Source organism: Ovis canadensis, chromosome 2 (assembly GCF_042477335.2).
Source record: "Ovis canadensis isolate MfBH-ARS-UI-01 breed Bighorn chromosome 2, ARS-UI_OviCan_v2, whole genome shotgun sequence".
Lineage (NCBI taxonomy): Eukaryota > Metazoa > Chordata > Mammalia > Artiodactyla > Bovidae > Ovis > Ovis canadensis.
In genome coordinates this window covers 230,240,437-230,255,465 of record NC_091246.1, presented here as the reverse complement: position 1 = coordinate 230,255,465, position 15,029 = coordinate 230,240,437, and the positions used below count along the sequence as shown (strand labels likewise).

Here is a 15,029-nt window from a genome sequence, read left to right as displayed (position 1 = left end):
GTAGCCCACCAGGATCCTCCGTCCATGCAAGAAGACTGGAGTGGTTTGCCATTCCCTTCCTCAAGGGATCTAGGGATGAACCCGAGTCTCTCTTGATGTAGGGATGAACCCAAATCTCTCCCATTGCAGACCGTTTCTTCGCCATCTGAGCCGCCAGGGAAGCCCTCCTGGGGGTGGGTGGGGAGCGCTGTATTCACATTTTTCAACCGTGTCCTGAGCCCTTCACACACAGCCTGCTACATTTTGTCAATTTAGCTTAGACTCCATTTAATAACTTGGGCTGAATTTCAGGCTCTCTTCCTCTAAAAAGGGAAAAGCTTGAAAAATGTGATAAAAACACATTTGCATTTTTTTCTCAGCGCAAAACCATACTATGTAAAACAATTCTACTCACATGAATTGGAAAATAGTCCTTAAAGTACCTCCAAATGGCCCAGCTTCTGACCCATTCGGATCTTCTGCCTCCTTGCTCTGGGGTTTGCCAGTCAAAGTAAAGCCATGTCAAGTAAGGGAGGTAGAGGAACCAGTAGTTGCGTATGATCAGGAACACGGCAATTCCGAGGCATACCCCTGCTGTAAGAAAGGGGAAGACCTCAGAAACTGGGGTCTGTTAGAATCTGCCCACTGTACATACAATCACTGGTTCAAGGTGTTGTTGTTGTTGCTCAGTTGCTAAGTTGTATCTGACTCTTTGCGATCCCATGGGCTGCAGCATACCAGACTCCTCTGTCCTCCACTATCTCCCAGAGTTTGTTCAAATTCATGTCCATTGAGTCAGTGATGCTATCTAACCATCTCATCCTCTGTTGCCCCCTTCTCTTCTTGCCCTCAATCTTTCCCAGCATCAGGGTCTTTTCCAATGAGTCGGTTCTTTGCATTAGGTGGCCCAAGGTAGGAGGATCTAATATTTTCAAAGTATGTTTAACTGAGCCTCAGTTCAACTGAGACAATGTAACAAGACAGCAATGTATAGTATGACTTAACATTTCTTGGATGTATAGTATATGGCAACTTCTATATTGTGGGCTTCACCAAAATATTTTTAAGTTTAATCTTCATATAGCCACAACATCATAGAAGCAGCCGGAACATTCCTAATGTCGTTTTTTTCCTTTTCCCGGGCTTCAATTTCTTTGTTTTTTTAAAGTCTAGAAAGTAATTTTTCACAAAACGGTATAATTTAGAAATGAGATACATTTTTCAGCTTTTTATTTTCGCATATAGTTGATGAACAATGTTGTATTAGTTTCAGGTGTACAGCAAAGTGATCCAGTCACACTTATACGTGTCTGCATGCTTGCACGTGCTTGCTAAGCTGCTTCAGTCATGTCCTATGGACCACAGCCCACCAGGCTCCTCTGTCCATGCAGTTCTCCAGATAAGAATACTGGAGTGGGTTGCCACTTCCTCCTTCAGGGGATCCTCCCAACCCAGGGATTGAACCCTCATCTCTTACATCTCCCACACTGGCAGGCAGGTTCTTTGCCACTAGCACCACCTAGGAAGCCCAATACTTGTGTCTATTCTTTTTCAAATGCTTTTCCTTTTTAGGGTATTACATAACATTGAGCTAATGTATTTTTTATAGTAGGGAAAATTGCAGCTTAAGGAGGTTAAGTGAATTGCTCAAGACACACGAATTGTAAGTGGCTGACCCATCTAAATTCAAGGTCCATTATCAAAGCCCATGACCCTACCCCACCACCCCACTGCACCCCCAATGTGGAGGAACTGTCGTTGACAAGACGGATGCAGAAGAGTTCCTACTACAAGTGTTCACCTTGATTGAGTGGTTATTCATCATATGCCCATGTAAAGGGCACATTCCACTGAGAAACTTCATTTTCAGGAACTCTATTGCCAGAGATAGAAATAAAAGAGAAGAAACTCTGTCCCTTAGCTCATCTACCATTTCTTGCAACATTTCATGGCAGAGCAATTCTAATTATTTGTGCACCTAATGACGTAGACTCAAATAGATGAAGCAGGAACTGATAAAACTTGACCTGGGCAATAGTGACAAGAATATTGCCTTTAAGTAATACATTAAGCTAAGCTACACATTTTCTTTTTATGTCGATGCTGTGCATGCATGCAAAGTCGCTTCAGCCATGTCTGATTCTTTGTGACCCCATGGACTGTAGCCCATCAGGCTCCTGTCCATGAAATTATCCAGGCAAGAATACTGGAGTGGGTTGCCATGCCCTCCTCCAGGGGATCTTCCAGACCCAGGGATCGAACCTGTGTCTCTTATGTCTCCTGCATTGGCAGGTGGATTTTTCTTTACCACTAGTGCCACCTGGGAAGCCCACATGTCTATGCTATGTGTCAGATTTTTTAAAAAATTATAAAAAGAAAAAGATATCAATGGGGATGAGCACAGAGATGTAAAGCCTGGCACAGAGTAAACGCTCAAAAAATGCCAGCCGTTACTACTACTCTAAGGAGTAGCATTGCCTCTTTCTTCTTTATTATGTGCTGAGTCACTAATCTTGTGCTGACTTTATCTCCCAGCTCCTATCCATTCTCAACTTTGTTCCAGTGGTTGAGGCACCACACTTGCCCTGCCACAGTGTGACCAAAAAAATTTCGTAAACAAAAGGAGAACAGTAAGAATAATAAAAGAACAATGATGGTGAGAGCAGCTGTGTTGCCCCTTTCCTATTCACCCAGTTCTGTTCCCTTCTAACCTTAAAAGAACCTACTTATAGGAATGAGATCACTAAGCCATTGAAACTAACTCCAGACTTAGGCTCTCCTGAATGCACACCATGCTTTGCCTCACCTGTTGATCCTTTCCCTAGATAAAAAGAAGCGAAAATGAAGAATTACACAATTAACAAAATAACTAGCTCTCTAACCCCAAGCAATACTGCAGGCAGATCTTACAGGCAAGATACTATCTGAAGAGTCAGCCAGCCTGTCCTCAAGGAGAATGATGTAAAACTTAACCTCCTGCCTGGATGATTCACTGGGATGCTTCCCCTCCCACATTTTCCCCTTTAAGAGTCATCATGGCTGAGCACAATCTTCAGAGCTGGTCTCTGGACATGAATCCACCTTCTCCCAGGTGGCTGGCTTTCTTTATTGAAGAACCTTTCCTTTCTTCTGACACTTGTCTCTTGAATTATTGGCTTACCAGCTGAACCCAGTTTTGGTAAAAGTGGCATATAGGAAACTCCCAAATAAATGTTAGTTATCAGCCACCACTAACTGTTTGAGACCTTTTTAAATACCAGTTTCATATGGCTCAACCCAGTTTTTTATTTCCCAGTGCTTATATTATCTTGATAAAAATTTTTAAAACAGGTAAATAAAAGGAAAGGAATATGACTAAACATTTGCAATAGGTATCTCTGGGTGAGAAAATGGACTTTCTCTAGTCTCTTCTAAAAGTTCTTCTATTTTCTAATAACTAGCATGAATTATCTTATAATCAAAACTTCTTTTAAAAAATTAAATAAAATGATTCCACTAAAGGGAAAAAAAGTAAATGAAACTGCAGAATAAGTCTACTTATGTAAGAATATTTTCAACTTTAATGATTTTATTAAATTAACATGAACAAATCCCATCAGAAAAACACTGAAAACTTGTGGAAGTTTATTTATTTGCATTAAATAGTGACAAGTGACCAATATTAAGAAATTATTAAAAATATTTAACTTGTATGGGTACCATTTCCACCTGTATCTAAGAAGTTTTCATTTACCCCCATAAAAACTATTTCTACACTTATTTTAGACATTTAGCATAGTATAGAGAAAGAAGAGAATTCAGAGACAAACAAATCCTTTAGCACATCACATTCTTTTCCTTTTTATTCCCGAGGCATTGTGTTTCAAAACATCAATCAGTACCATCTGCTGAGTATAAGACTGCAATTTTAACATTCCTCTAATTTTTAAAATTCTTGCTTTAAAAAAACTTCACTTCCAGAGTTTCTTAGGATGAGGATGATGCTAAAACACAAATCTAAGAAACCCTTGAAGAATTTTGCACCCTAATATTCCTCATATGTGGGTCTATTCTATACTGCCTTTTGAAAGTACCTACTTATAAGGATTCATACTTTTCTTGGTTAAAGATGAATTCATTATTGGAACTGTTTCTTTGCCCAGTGAAGTCAAATTATAACAAGGATTCAGTTGAAACCAGTCCCATTTTCATACTATTTCAGAAAGCTTTACAAGCTGAAGGACAAAAGAAACATAATTTGTATAGCTACAAACTAAAAACCACAAAGATAATCCATGATAGAAGAGGCAAATAGTGTTCATGTAAGTCCAAGAATCCAGTACAAATCACTAGAGTGTACATTAAAACGTGCTCCCTCAAAATCTTCCAAATTAAGGGAGACTAAAAAGATGTAATTTAATACATGTAGATTCCTTTGCTATAAAGGACATTAGTGGGGCACCTGGTGAAATATGAATAGGGCCTCTGGATTAGGTCATAGTTCAGTTCAGTTGCTCACTCATGTCTGACTCATTGAGACCCCAGGGACTGCAGCATGCCAGGCCTCCCTGTCCATCACCAACTCCTGGAGTTGACTCAAACTCATGCCCATTGAGTTGGTGATGCCATCTGACCATCTCATCCTCTGTCGTCTCCTTCTCTTCCCTCCTTCAATCTTTCCCAGCATCAGGGTCTTTTCAAATGAGTCAGTCAGGTCATAGTACAGCATCTTTGGATTTGGACACAATCACAGAAAACTAACCAATCTCATCACATGGATCACAGTCTTATCTAACTCAATGAAACTATGAGCCATGCTAGTAGGGCCACCCAAGGCAGATGGGTCATGGTGGAGAGTTCTGACAAAATGTGGTCCACTCGAGAAGGGAATGGCAAACCGATTCAGCATTCTTGCCTTGAGAACCCCATGAACAGTATGAAGAGGCAAAAAGATGTGACAGTGAAAGATGAACTCCCCAGGTTGGTGGGTGCCCAATATGCTTCTAGAGAAGAGCAGAGAAATAACTCCAGAAAGAATGAAGAGGCTGAGCCAAAGCAGAAACAATGCAGAGTTGTGGAGGTAACTGGTGATGGAAGTAAAGTCTGATGCTGTAAAGAACAATATTGCACAGAACCTGGAATCTTAGGTCCATGAATCAAAGTAAATTAGCAGTGGTCAAACAGGAGATGGCGAGCATGAACATTGACATTTTAGGAATCGGTGAGCTAAAATGGATCCAAATGGGTGAATTTAATTCAGATGACCATTATATCTACTACTGTGGGCAAGAATCCCTTAGAAGAAATGGAGTAGCCATCATAGTAAACAAAAGAGTCTGCAGTACTTGGGTGCAATCTCAGAAATGACAGAATGATCTGAGTTCATATAAAGGCAAACCATTCAATATCACAGTAATCCAAGTCTATACTCCAACCACTAATGCCAAAGATGTTGAAGTTAAGTGGCTCTATGAAGACCTACAACTGCTACTGCTACTGCTAAGTCACTTCAGTGGTGTCCGACTCTGTGTGACCCCATAGACGGCAGCCCACCAGGCTCCTCCGTCCCGGGGATTCTCCAGGCAAGAATACTGGAGTGGGTTGCCATTTCCTTCTCCAATGCATGCAAGTGAAAAGTGAAAGCGAAGTCGCTCAGTCGTGTCCAGCTGTTTGCGACCCCATGGACTGCAGCCTACCAGGCTCCCCCGTCCATGGGATTTTCCAGGCAAGAGTACTGGAGTGGGGTGCCATTGCCTTCTCCAAGACCTACAACTAACTAACACCAAAAAAAGATGTCTTTTCATCATAGGGGACTGGAATGCAAAAGCAGGAAGTCAAGAAATACACCTGGAGTAACAGGCAAGTTTGGACTTGGAGTACAAAATGAAGCAGGACAAAGGCTAACAGAATTTTGCCAAGAGAACACACTGGTCATAGCAAACACCCTCTTCCAACAGCACAAGAGAAGACTCTACACATGGACATCACCAGATGGTCAGTACCGAAATCAGACTGATTATATTCTTTGCAGCCAAAGATGAAGAAGCTCTATACAGTCAGCAGAAACAAGACCAGGAGCTGACTGTGGCTCAGATCATGAACTTCTTATTGCCAAATTCAGACTTAAATTGAAGAAAGCAGGGAAAACTACTAGACCATTCAGTTCAGTTACCCAGACTCTTTGCAACCCCATGAATGACAGCACACCAGGCCTCCCCGTCCATCACCAACTGCCGGAGTCCACCCAAACCCATGTCCATTGAGTTGGTGATGCCATCCAACCATCTCATCCTCTGTCATCCCCTTCTCCTCCTGCCCCCAATCCCTCCCAGCATCAGGGTCTTTTCAAATGGGTTAGTTCTTTGCATTAGGTGGCCAAAGTATTGGAGTTTCAGCTTCAACATCAGTCCTTCCAATGAACACTCAGGACTGATTTCCTTAGGATGGACTAGTTGGATCTCCTTGCAGTCCAAGGGGCTCTCAAGAGTCTTCTCCAACACCACAGTTCAAAAGCATCAATTCTTCGGCCCTCAGCTTTCCTTACAGTTCAACTCTCACATCCATACAAGACCAATGGAAAAAACCATAGCCTTGACTAGACAGACCTTTGTTGACAAAGTAATGTCTCTGCTTTACAGTAGAAGTGACAAATAAATTCAAGGGACTAGATCTGATAGAGTGCCTGAAGAACTATAGATGGAGGTTCGTGACATTGTACAGGAGGCAGTGATCAAGTCCACCCCCAAGAAAAAGAAATGCAGAAAGGCAAAATGGTTGTCTGAGGAGGCTTTACAAATAACTATGAAAAGAAGAGAAGTGAAAAGCAAAGGAGAAAAGGAAAGATATACCCATTTGAATGCAGAGTTCCAAAGAATAGCAAGGAGGGATAAGAAAGCCTTCCTCAGTGATCAGTGCAAGAAATAGAGGAAAACAACAGAATGGGAAATACTAGAGATCTCTTCAAGAAAATCAGAGATATCAAGGGAATATTTCATGCAAAGATGGGCACAATAAAGGACAGAAACGGTATGGACCTAACAGAAGCAGAAGATATTAAGAAGAGGTGACAAGAAGACACAGAAGAACTGTACAAAAAATATCTTCACGACCCAGATAATCACGATGGTGTGATCATTCACCTAGGGCCAGACATCCTGGAATGTGAAGTCAAGTGGACCTTAGGAAGCATCATTACAAACAAAGCTAGTGGAGTTGATGGAATTCCAGTTGAGCTATTTCAAATTCCAAAAGATGCTGCTGTGAAAGTGCTGCACTCAATATGCCAGCAAATTTGGAAAAGTCAGCTGTGGCCATGGGACTGGAAAAGGTCAGTTTTCATTCCAATCCCAAAGAAAGGCAATGCCAAAGAATGCTCAAACTACCACACAATTGCACTCATCTCACATGCTAGCAAAGTAACGCTCAAAATTCTCCAATCCAGGCTTCAATAGTACGTGAACCGATAACTTCCGAATGTTCAAGCTGGATTTAGAAAAGGCAGAGGAACCAGAGATCAAATTGACAACATGTGTTGGCTCATCAAAAAAGCAAGAGACTTTCATAAAAACATCTATTTCTGCTTTACTGACTATGCCAAAGCCTTTGACTGTGTGGATCACAACAAACCATGGAAAATTCTTCAAGATATGGAAATACCAGACCACCTGACCTGCCTCCTGAGAAATCTATATACAGGTCAAGAACCAACAGTTGGAACTGGACATGGAACAACAGACTGATTCCAAATCGGGAAAGGAGTATGTCAAGGCTGCATATTGTCACCGTGCTTATTTAACTTATATGCACAGCACATCATGAGAAATGCTGGACTGGATGAAGCACAAGTGGGAATCAAGATTCCTGGGAGAAATATCAATAACCCCAGATATGCAAATGACATGACACTTATGGCAGAAACAAAGAAGAACTAAAGAGCCTCTTGATGAAAGTGAAAGAGGAGTGTGAAAAAGTTGGCTTAAAACTCATCATTAAGAAAACAAAGATCATGGCTTCTGGTCCCATCACTTCATAGCAAATAGGTGGGGAAACAGTGTCAGACTTTATTTTTAGGGGCTCCAAAATTACTGCAGATGGTGACTGCAGACATGAAATTAAAAGATGCTGGCTCCTTTGAGAAAATTTATGACCAACCTAGACAGCATATTAGAAAGCAGAGACATTACTTTGCCAACAAAGGTCCGTCTAGTCAAGGCTATGGTTTTTCCTGTGGTCATGTATGGATGTGAGAGTTGGCCTATAAAGAAAGCTGAGCACCGAAGAATTGATGCTTTCAAATTGTCGTGTTGGAGAAGACTCTTGAGAGTCTCCTAGACACAAGGTGATCCAACCAGTCCATCTTGAAGGAAATCAGTCCTGAATATTCATCGGAAGGACTGATGCTGAAGCTGAAACTCCTATACTTTGGCCACCTGATGTGAAGAACTGACTCCTGGAAAAGACCCTGATGCTGGGAAAGACTGAAGGCAGGAGGGGAAGGGAACAACAGAGGATGAGAAGGTTGGATGGCATCACTGACTCAATGGATGTAAGTTTGAGTAAACTCTGGGAGTTGACAATGGACAGGGAGGCCTGGTGTGCCGCAGTCCACCGGGTCTCAAACAGTCTGACACAAATGAGCGACTGAACTGTGGAGTAACAGAAATTAAAAACAAAAATAAACAAATGGGACCTAATTAAACTTAGAAGCTGTTTCACAGCAAAGGAAACTATAAACAAAGGGAAAAGATAATCCTCAGAATGGGAGAAAATAATAGCAAATGAAACAACTGACAGAGGATTAACCTTCAAAATATACAAGTAGCTCATGCAGCTCAATACCAGAAAAACAAACAATCTGATCAAAAAATGAGTAGAAGACTTAAACACACGTTTCTCCAAAGAAGACAGTTCAATTCAGTCGCTCAGTCGTGTCCGACTCTTTGCGATCCCGTGGACTGCAGCACACCAGGCCTCCCTGTCCAAAGACAGATAGCGTAATAAACATATGGAAAGATGTTCAACATCTCTCACTAGAAAAATGGAAATCAAAACTAGAAATCAAAAGTTCTGGGGATGTAATGCATAGCATAGTGACTATAGTTAATAATATTATATGTCTGAAAGTTGCTGAGAGTAAATTTTAAAGATCTCATCATAAGAGAAAAAAATTGTAACTGTGTGATAATGGATGTTAACTAAACTTGTGGAAATCATTCTGCAACAGAGAAATCAAATCACTACGTTGTGTACCTAAAACTAATACAATGTTGTAAGATTGAAAGACAAGCACTTAACATTTATCTCAAGGAAAGAGTATTTGATTTCATGACTAAATGAAACAATTTGCTATTTTAAAAAATATATTTCAAGTGCTATTGTTAATAGTTTAAACTCATTTCCTGATGGTGGAAAGAAAAATGCATTCCAAGATCTTCATTTGGAGATTTTAAAAGACATAGTTAATAAAATTTCTGTCACCATTGAAAGGAGATATTACAACTCTTTAAAATAATTAAAATGGAAAGAAATAAGTGTTTATCCTTATCTTCCCTGTAAGAAAGGAATTGTAGGGTAAGCAATGGCCATGGATGATTAGGAAAAATTATTCCTAGTGTAAATTCTAGCTAATATGTGAAGAAAGAATGAGATAATATGAAAATTACCATTTTGTAGTCCCAAATAAAAGTTCATTTAGTCAAGGATCACTAACAGAGACTAGGTGAAACGTCAGTGGTCAATGGGGAACTTTTATCTGCAGCATGTCAATTACCGGCCCTCACATTACTTCTTACCTGGACCCACTGACCACTCTTAGACACTAATAATGGGACAACTGGACATTACATGGATCTGACATAATGCGACATGAGCACCCAGCAACACCTTGGAATAGGACTGGCAAAAACGTTTCGCCTAAATCTCATCGAGGTTTTAGCTCCAACTTCTACTTTAGAAGAAATACAGAGACTGATGCTGAAGCTACAATACTTTGGCCACCTGATGTGAAGAGCCGATTCATTGGAAAAGATCCTGATGATGGGATTGAAGGCAGGAGGAGAAGGAGACGACAGAGGATGAAATGGTTGGATGCCATCACAGACTCAATAGACAGGGGTTTGAGCAAACTCTGGGAGATGGTTAAGGATAGGGAAGCCTGGCGGGCTGCAATCCATGGGGTTGCAAAGAGTTGGACACAACTGAGCGATTGAACAACAACAGAGAATTGAGGAACAAGTTAGCCCTCCAAAACAGCAGAGGAATCCTGAAGGTATCTTGCAGAACAGATAACCTGGCTTCTTTAGTGCTTCGCTGACAAAACAAATAGGGCAACACTGTTCTAAATTAAAAGATATTTAAAAATTAAATGCAACCCAGGGGGGTTTGTTTGGATTCTGATTCAAACAAATCACCCACCAAAGTGTATTTCTGGCTCAATTTCAGGAAAGCTGAATATTAAGCTGACTTAGATGATTTTAAGCAATCACTGTTAATTATGCCACATGTAAAACATAATTTTATAATATGTAGACTAAAGTATTTTGGATTAAAATACACAATTCACTTTAAAATAGTTTTGCAAAATAGATAAGACTAGTATAACATATTGTTAAAATAATTGTAAATCCAAGTAATGGGTATATGGGAATTTACACACTTATTTCTAATTTTCTGTGTGTTTGAAATTTTTCATAATTTCCAAAATATACAATATAAAAGAATAGTACAGATGTCAAATGTGTGCAATAAATGTATTTAAATTGTCTGTCAAGACTTACAGACTTTGAGAAGGAGCTTATGGTTTGGTTACCTGCTTATGGGATGGGGATGGGTGAAGATGGAACCATAGGGCGAAAGCATAATTAGGGAGTTTGGGGTGGACATGTACACACTGCTATGTTTAAAGTGGACAGGCAACAAGGTCCTACTGTATAGCACATGGAACTCTGCTCAGTGTTATGTGGCAGCCTGAATGGGGAGTTTGGGGGAGAATGGATACAAGTGTGTGCATGGATAAGTCCCTTCGCTGTTCACCTGAAACTCATAACACTGTTAATCAGCTACCCCAATACAAAATAAAAAGTTAAAAAAAACAAACAGCCTGTCAAGGCACTGTAGTCTGATTCAAAGAGTGGTGGGCCATGTCCAATCCACTCAGATGCGGTACGTGGAGCTCTACCACTCACCTTGTGACCTTCAACAATTACTACACCTCCAAGCTCTATCTTCGGAAAATGAGCTCAGGGTAGCCCCTACCTCTAGGGTTGCTGTGGGGATTTACCTACATGAGTAAATACAAATAGGAGACATGGGTGACATAGTGAAGATGTTCAAGCAGTATTTATGCCTTCCCTGGGCCTGGCACATGCTGGATGCTCCCTCACTGAGCCTATGGACTGGGATGTGTCAGGGAGGAAGACATTTTCCCCTACTTTCCTAGGTTCTTCTGGCTGGTCTAAGAATTAAATTGACAGGAAGACAGATTCATGGGAGAAAAATCAAACAAAATTTTAATAATATGGATGAAAGAGGTGGACCCAGGAAAACTTAAAAAACTCGGCTGAAACCCTCACCTTAAATACCATTACCAGCTAAAGACAAAACAGGATGTTGAAGGTATGCAGGATCAGTTATGGGAGGTTACCAGGAAAAAAACAAGGGTAAGATTTTATGCAGGTATAAATCCCTCCCTTCTCTACTTGATAGGTTTCTAGAGATTTGGTCATCCTCTTTCCTACAGCAAGGGACACACGACTACAAATAGAGATTCTTCTTATAAATGTGAACATTACTTACAAAAGGGTAACTCCTGCTGGGTTTTCAGAGTTTTTTGTTTTGTCTGCTGCTTTTTAGAAAATAACCAGCTTCAAATAATTAACAAACCAAAGAAATGTATTTTAGAGTGACAAATTCTGCTTACCTATGGATGGCAATACAGACCTTTCTCAAGTAGCCACAGACATACACAAATACAAGCATCGGCAAGGGCCATGGAAGGAAAAGACAGCCGGCTATCAGAGATGTGCTGACTGGTGAGAGAGGTCAGTCTCCAGGTTCAAGACGTTAAACTGGATAGCAGAGTGGTTAAAGCAGGAACTCTGGGTAGAGTACTCAGGTTTGCCCCCAGCTCCTCTACCTCCTACTAACCCATGAACAATTCACTCGACCTCTTGGTTCCTTCATCTGTACAAGTGCAAGAAGGCACAGTTCTTACCTCACAGGGCTGTGGTGAAGATTACATGGTTAACAGTGTATGGTGCTTAGCACTGTAGAGGTAGGCAGCACGTGCCCATTGGTAGCTGGCAGAAGAGCACCTGGCACACACCGAGGCCTTGATAAGTGTAGCTATTATCTCAATGGTACTTTGACCAAGAGCAAAACAAAATAGAATGCTGTCTCAACAGTCTGGCCTAGGAGGACTTAATCAGCTAAGGCTTTCAATTTTCTCTTTTAGTAAACTCAAGCTGCACTTGGGAGAATTTATTAAAAAAAAAAAAAAAAAAAGTCCCCATGTGCAGGTTCCATTCTGAAATAAATGAATTCAAAATTCTTACGGAGAGACCATGGGCATCCTATTTTTTAAAGAAATTTCTCCAGTCATTTTAATTGCAGCCTGGGTTGAGAACCATCGATTCAAGACACTCTAAATGTGAGACAGTTCACAACTGTAACTCTACAGTGCAATGAGTTTTTACTGTTACTGTGGCCTCCAGTGTACAACCCATGGTCTTAGAGCATACAAATAACTAGACTTCTGAAGCGGCTGTGTGTGTTAGTCGCTCACCCGTGTCTGAGCGGTTTGGTTTCCAATAATTCGTGTGCTCTCATACCAGCCCCCTTTACCCTGACCCCCTCAACCCCTTTACAACATCAGAACAAACATCCGGAGGAAAGGCGCACAGGTAAGCCCTCTGCCCCATCTAGTGACTGGCTCCTGTGCATTCCTACCTGGGCTTAATTTAAGAGCCGGCTACGACAACATTCTCCGGGGTTGAATTATTTACAGGCAGAGGCCACCCAGCTCAACTAGTATGTCGTGCATCCGCAGCAAGGTACCTTTCCGCATCCCGGAAACCTTTAACACGGAGAAGCTAACCCAGATATTTGTCCTTAGAGTGGGGAGAAGGAAGGGATCAGGTTTCAGATCCTTGGGCATTGAGTCCGTTTCCGAACCCGTAATTCAAGAAACGGGTTTGTCTACTTCGAGAGGCTTAAGTGCCATGTCTTCCAGCTTGCTCGGGTCACGGTTCCATTTGGATGTATACATGTGTCAAAACCCATCGAGCCGTAAATCTGGGCCTTTTACTTGGGGTAAAGGTACGCCTCGATTTTTAAAAACAGCACTGGGGAAAATTAAGTCGAAAATCAGTCGTTCGCTACGAGCTTCACGTGAAAGGATGAATCAAAGAGGGGAATACCAAATTAGTTACCCACGCCCCGTGTGACCTGCCAGATTAGGCTTACAAAGGGTGTGGGGCTGGAGGGTCTAAGGACGTCCCTGGACTTTCCGACAACGACGGTCCGGAAAGGAGCAGACGGAGCCCCAAGCACCGCGCGGTTTCGCCCGGATCTTGCGCGGCCAGGCGTCCTTACCGAACACCAGGCAGGACAGCATCCAATACACCACCGCCGCTGTCTGCAGCCGCCGCGCCAGCGGGATGTTGAGCGGCGCAAACTCCACCTTCATGGTCCGGCGGTGGCGAGCGAAGGCCGTGGCGAGCGAAGGCTGCGCCGAGCGCGGTCGCCTAGGACCGTGTTGCTCCGCTGCGCCTGCAGGTGTGAGGCCCTCGGGCGCAGAGGAGGCGGTGATCGCCCAGGACTGGGCGCGGACTGGTCTTGTTCTTGGGTGGGAGGGCGCGCCGGGGCTGAGGCTGGGGACTAACAAATCACGAGCGTCGGAGCTCGGGAGTAGCTGCGGCGCCCGGAGCGCATTGGCTGACTTGCCAGGGCGCCGAGGAAGGAGCGCAACGCTAGGCACAAAGGTCGGCAAGCGCGGTCAGCTGGCAACCTGTCCAAGCCCGGCAACTCGGGTTCCTGCAATTAGCCTAGAAACCCGGGGGTCTCCACCGAACCCTGACCGTTGTTCAGAGATCGATTACTGTGCGCCCGGCTTCAGCATCCGCCCTTAAACCCACCTCTTCCTCCTAAAGTGTCTGCAGCTGGCGAAGGGTTAGGCTCTCCCACCAGCTGGAGGTAGGAGCAAGAGTTGGCTTCTCTGAAGTTTGGTACCCATCTGTTTATTGGTCTGTGTCCCCCACACCACTCCCAAACTCTGGGGGACTCCTCAGCTTTGTGTCTCAGGTTCCTACACCTATCCTGGAAACCTTTCGCTTACTCATTCAATGGACATTTATTGAATACCTACCACTTGCGGGAACCAATCTGGGCGCTGAGGATACACTAGCTCATTCAGCAGTCCTGCTCTCAGTACAAATTGGGATTGGAGGGTGGGGCGGGGAGAGAACCAAGAAAAATTAACCACGTCATTGGCTGTGTAATTGCAAAGTGAAACCCTACTGTGAATGAATGAGAAGGTTCTAGGACTTAGACTGGAAGATCAGTCTCAGAAGAAGTGACCTTGACGTTAATTATAAAGGTGAATCTAACTCAAACAAAGGGAAACACATGTGCAAAGTCCTTTGGCTGAAACTAAAGACCAATATAATGGGAACTCAGAACAAGAAGATTGTAGTGAAATGACGCAAAAACAGTGGCCAAGAATCAGACCCTTGCAGGCTGTCTTTAGGGTTCAAGTCTTTACCCTAAGATTTGCCACGGAAGGATTCCATTTATGATATGTTAAATAAATGAAGTGATTCTAAATTGTACCTCGGGCTTCCCTTGTGGCTCAGTGGTAGAGAATCTGCCTGCCCATACAGGTGACACAGGTTGGATCCCTGGGGGGGGTGGGGGGTGGGGGGAAGATCCCCTGGAGAAGGAAAGGGCAACCCATTCCAGTATTCTTGCCTGAGGAATCCCATGGAGAGGAGCCTAGTAGGCTAAAGTCCATGGGGTTGCAAAAGAGTCAGACACAGCTTTGCAACTAAATAACAGATTGTGCCTCATTCTGTGAG

General features: G+C 42.7%; 1 protein-coding gene across 2 annotated transcripts in view; it reads right to left on the bottom strand.

Moving 5' to 3' along the window:
* MOGAT1 (monoacylglycerol O-acyltransferase 1) overlaps positions 1–13,902 on the bottom strand; it is a 35,405-nt gene extending 21,503 nt beyond the window's left edge. Inside the window, exons 1-2 of one of the 2 annotated variants that reach the window (XM_069574659.1) lie at positions 13,549–13,902; positions 395–573 (exon numbers count right to left, since the gene is read on the bottom strand). In XM_069574659.1, coding sequence (XP_069430760.1) covers positions 395–573; positions 13,549–13,642 — 273 coding nt within the window. In that variant the 5' untranslated portion in view covers positions 13,643–13,902. The remainder of the gene's footprint in view (positions 1–394; positions 574–13,548) is intronic. The other variant, XM_069574660.1, reaches the window with a different exon arrangement.
* Between the last annotated feature and the right edge of the window lie 1,127 nt (positions 13,903–15,029).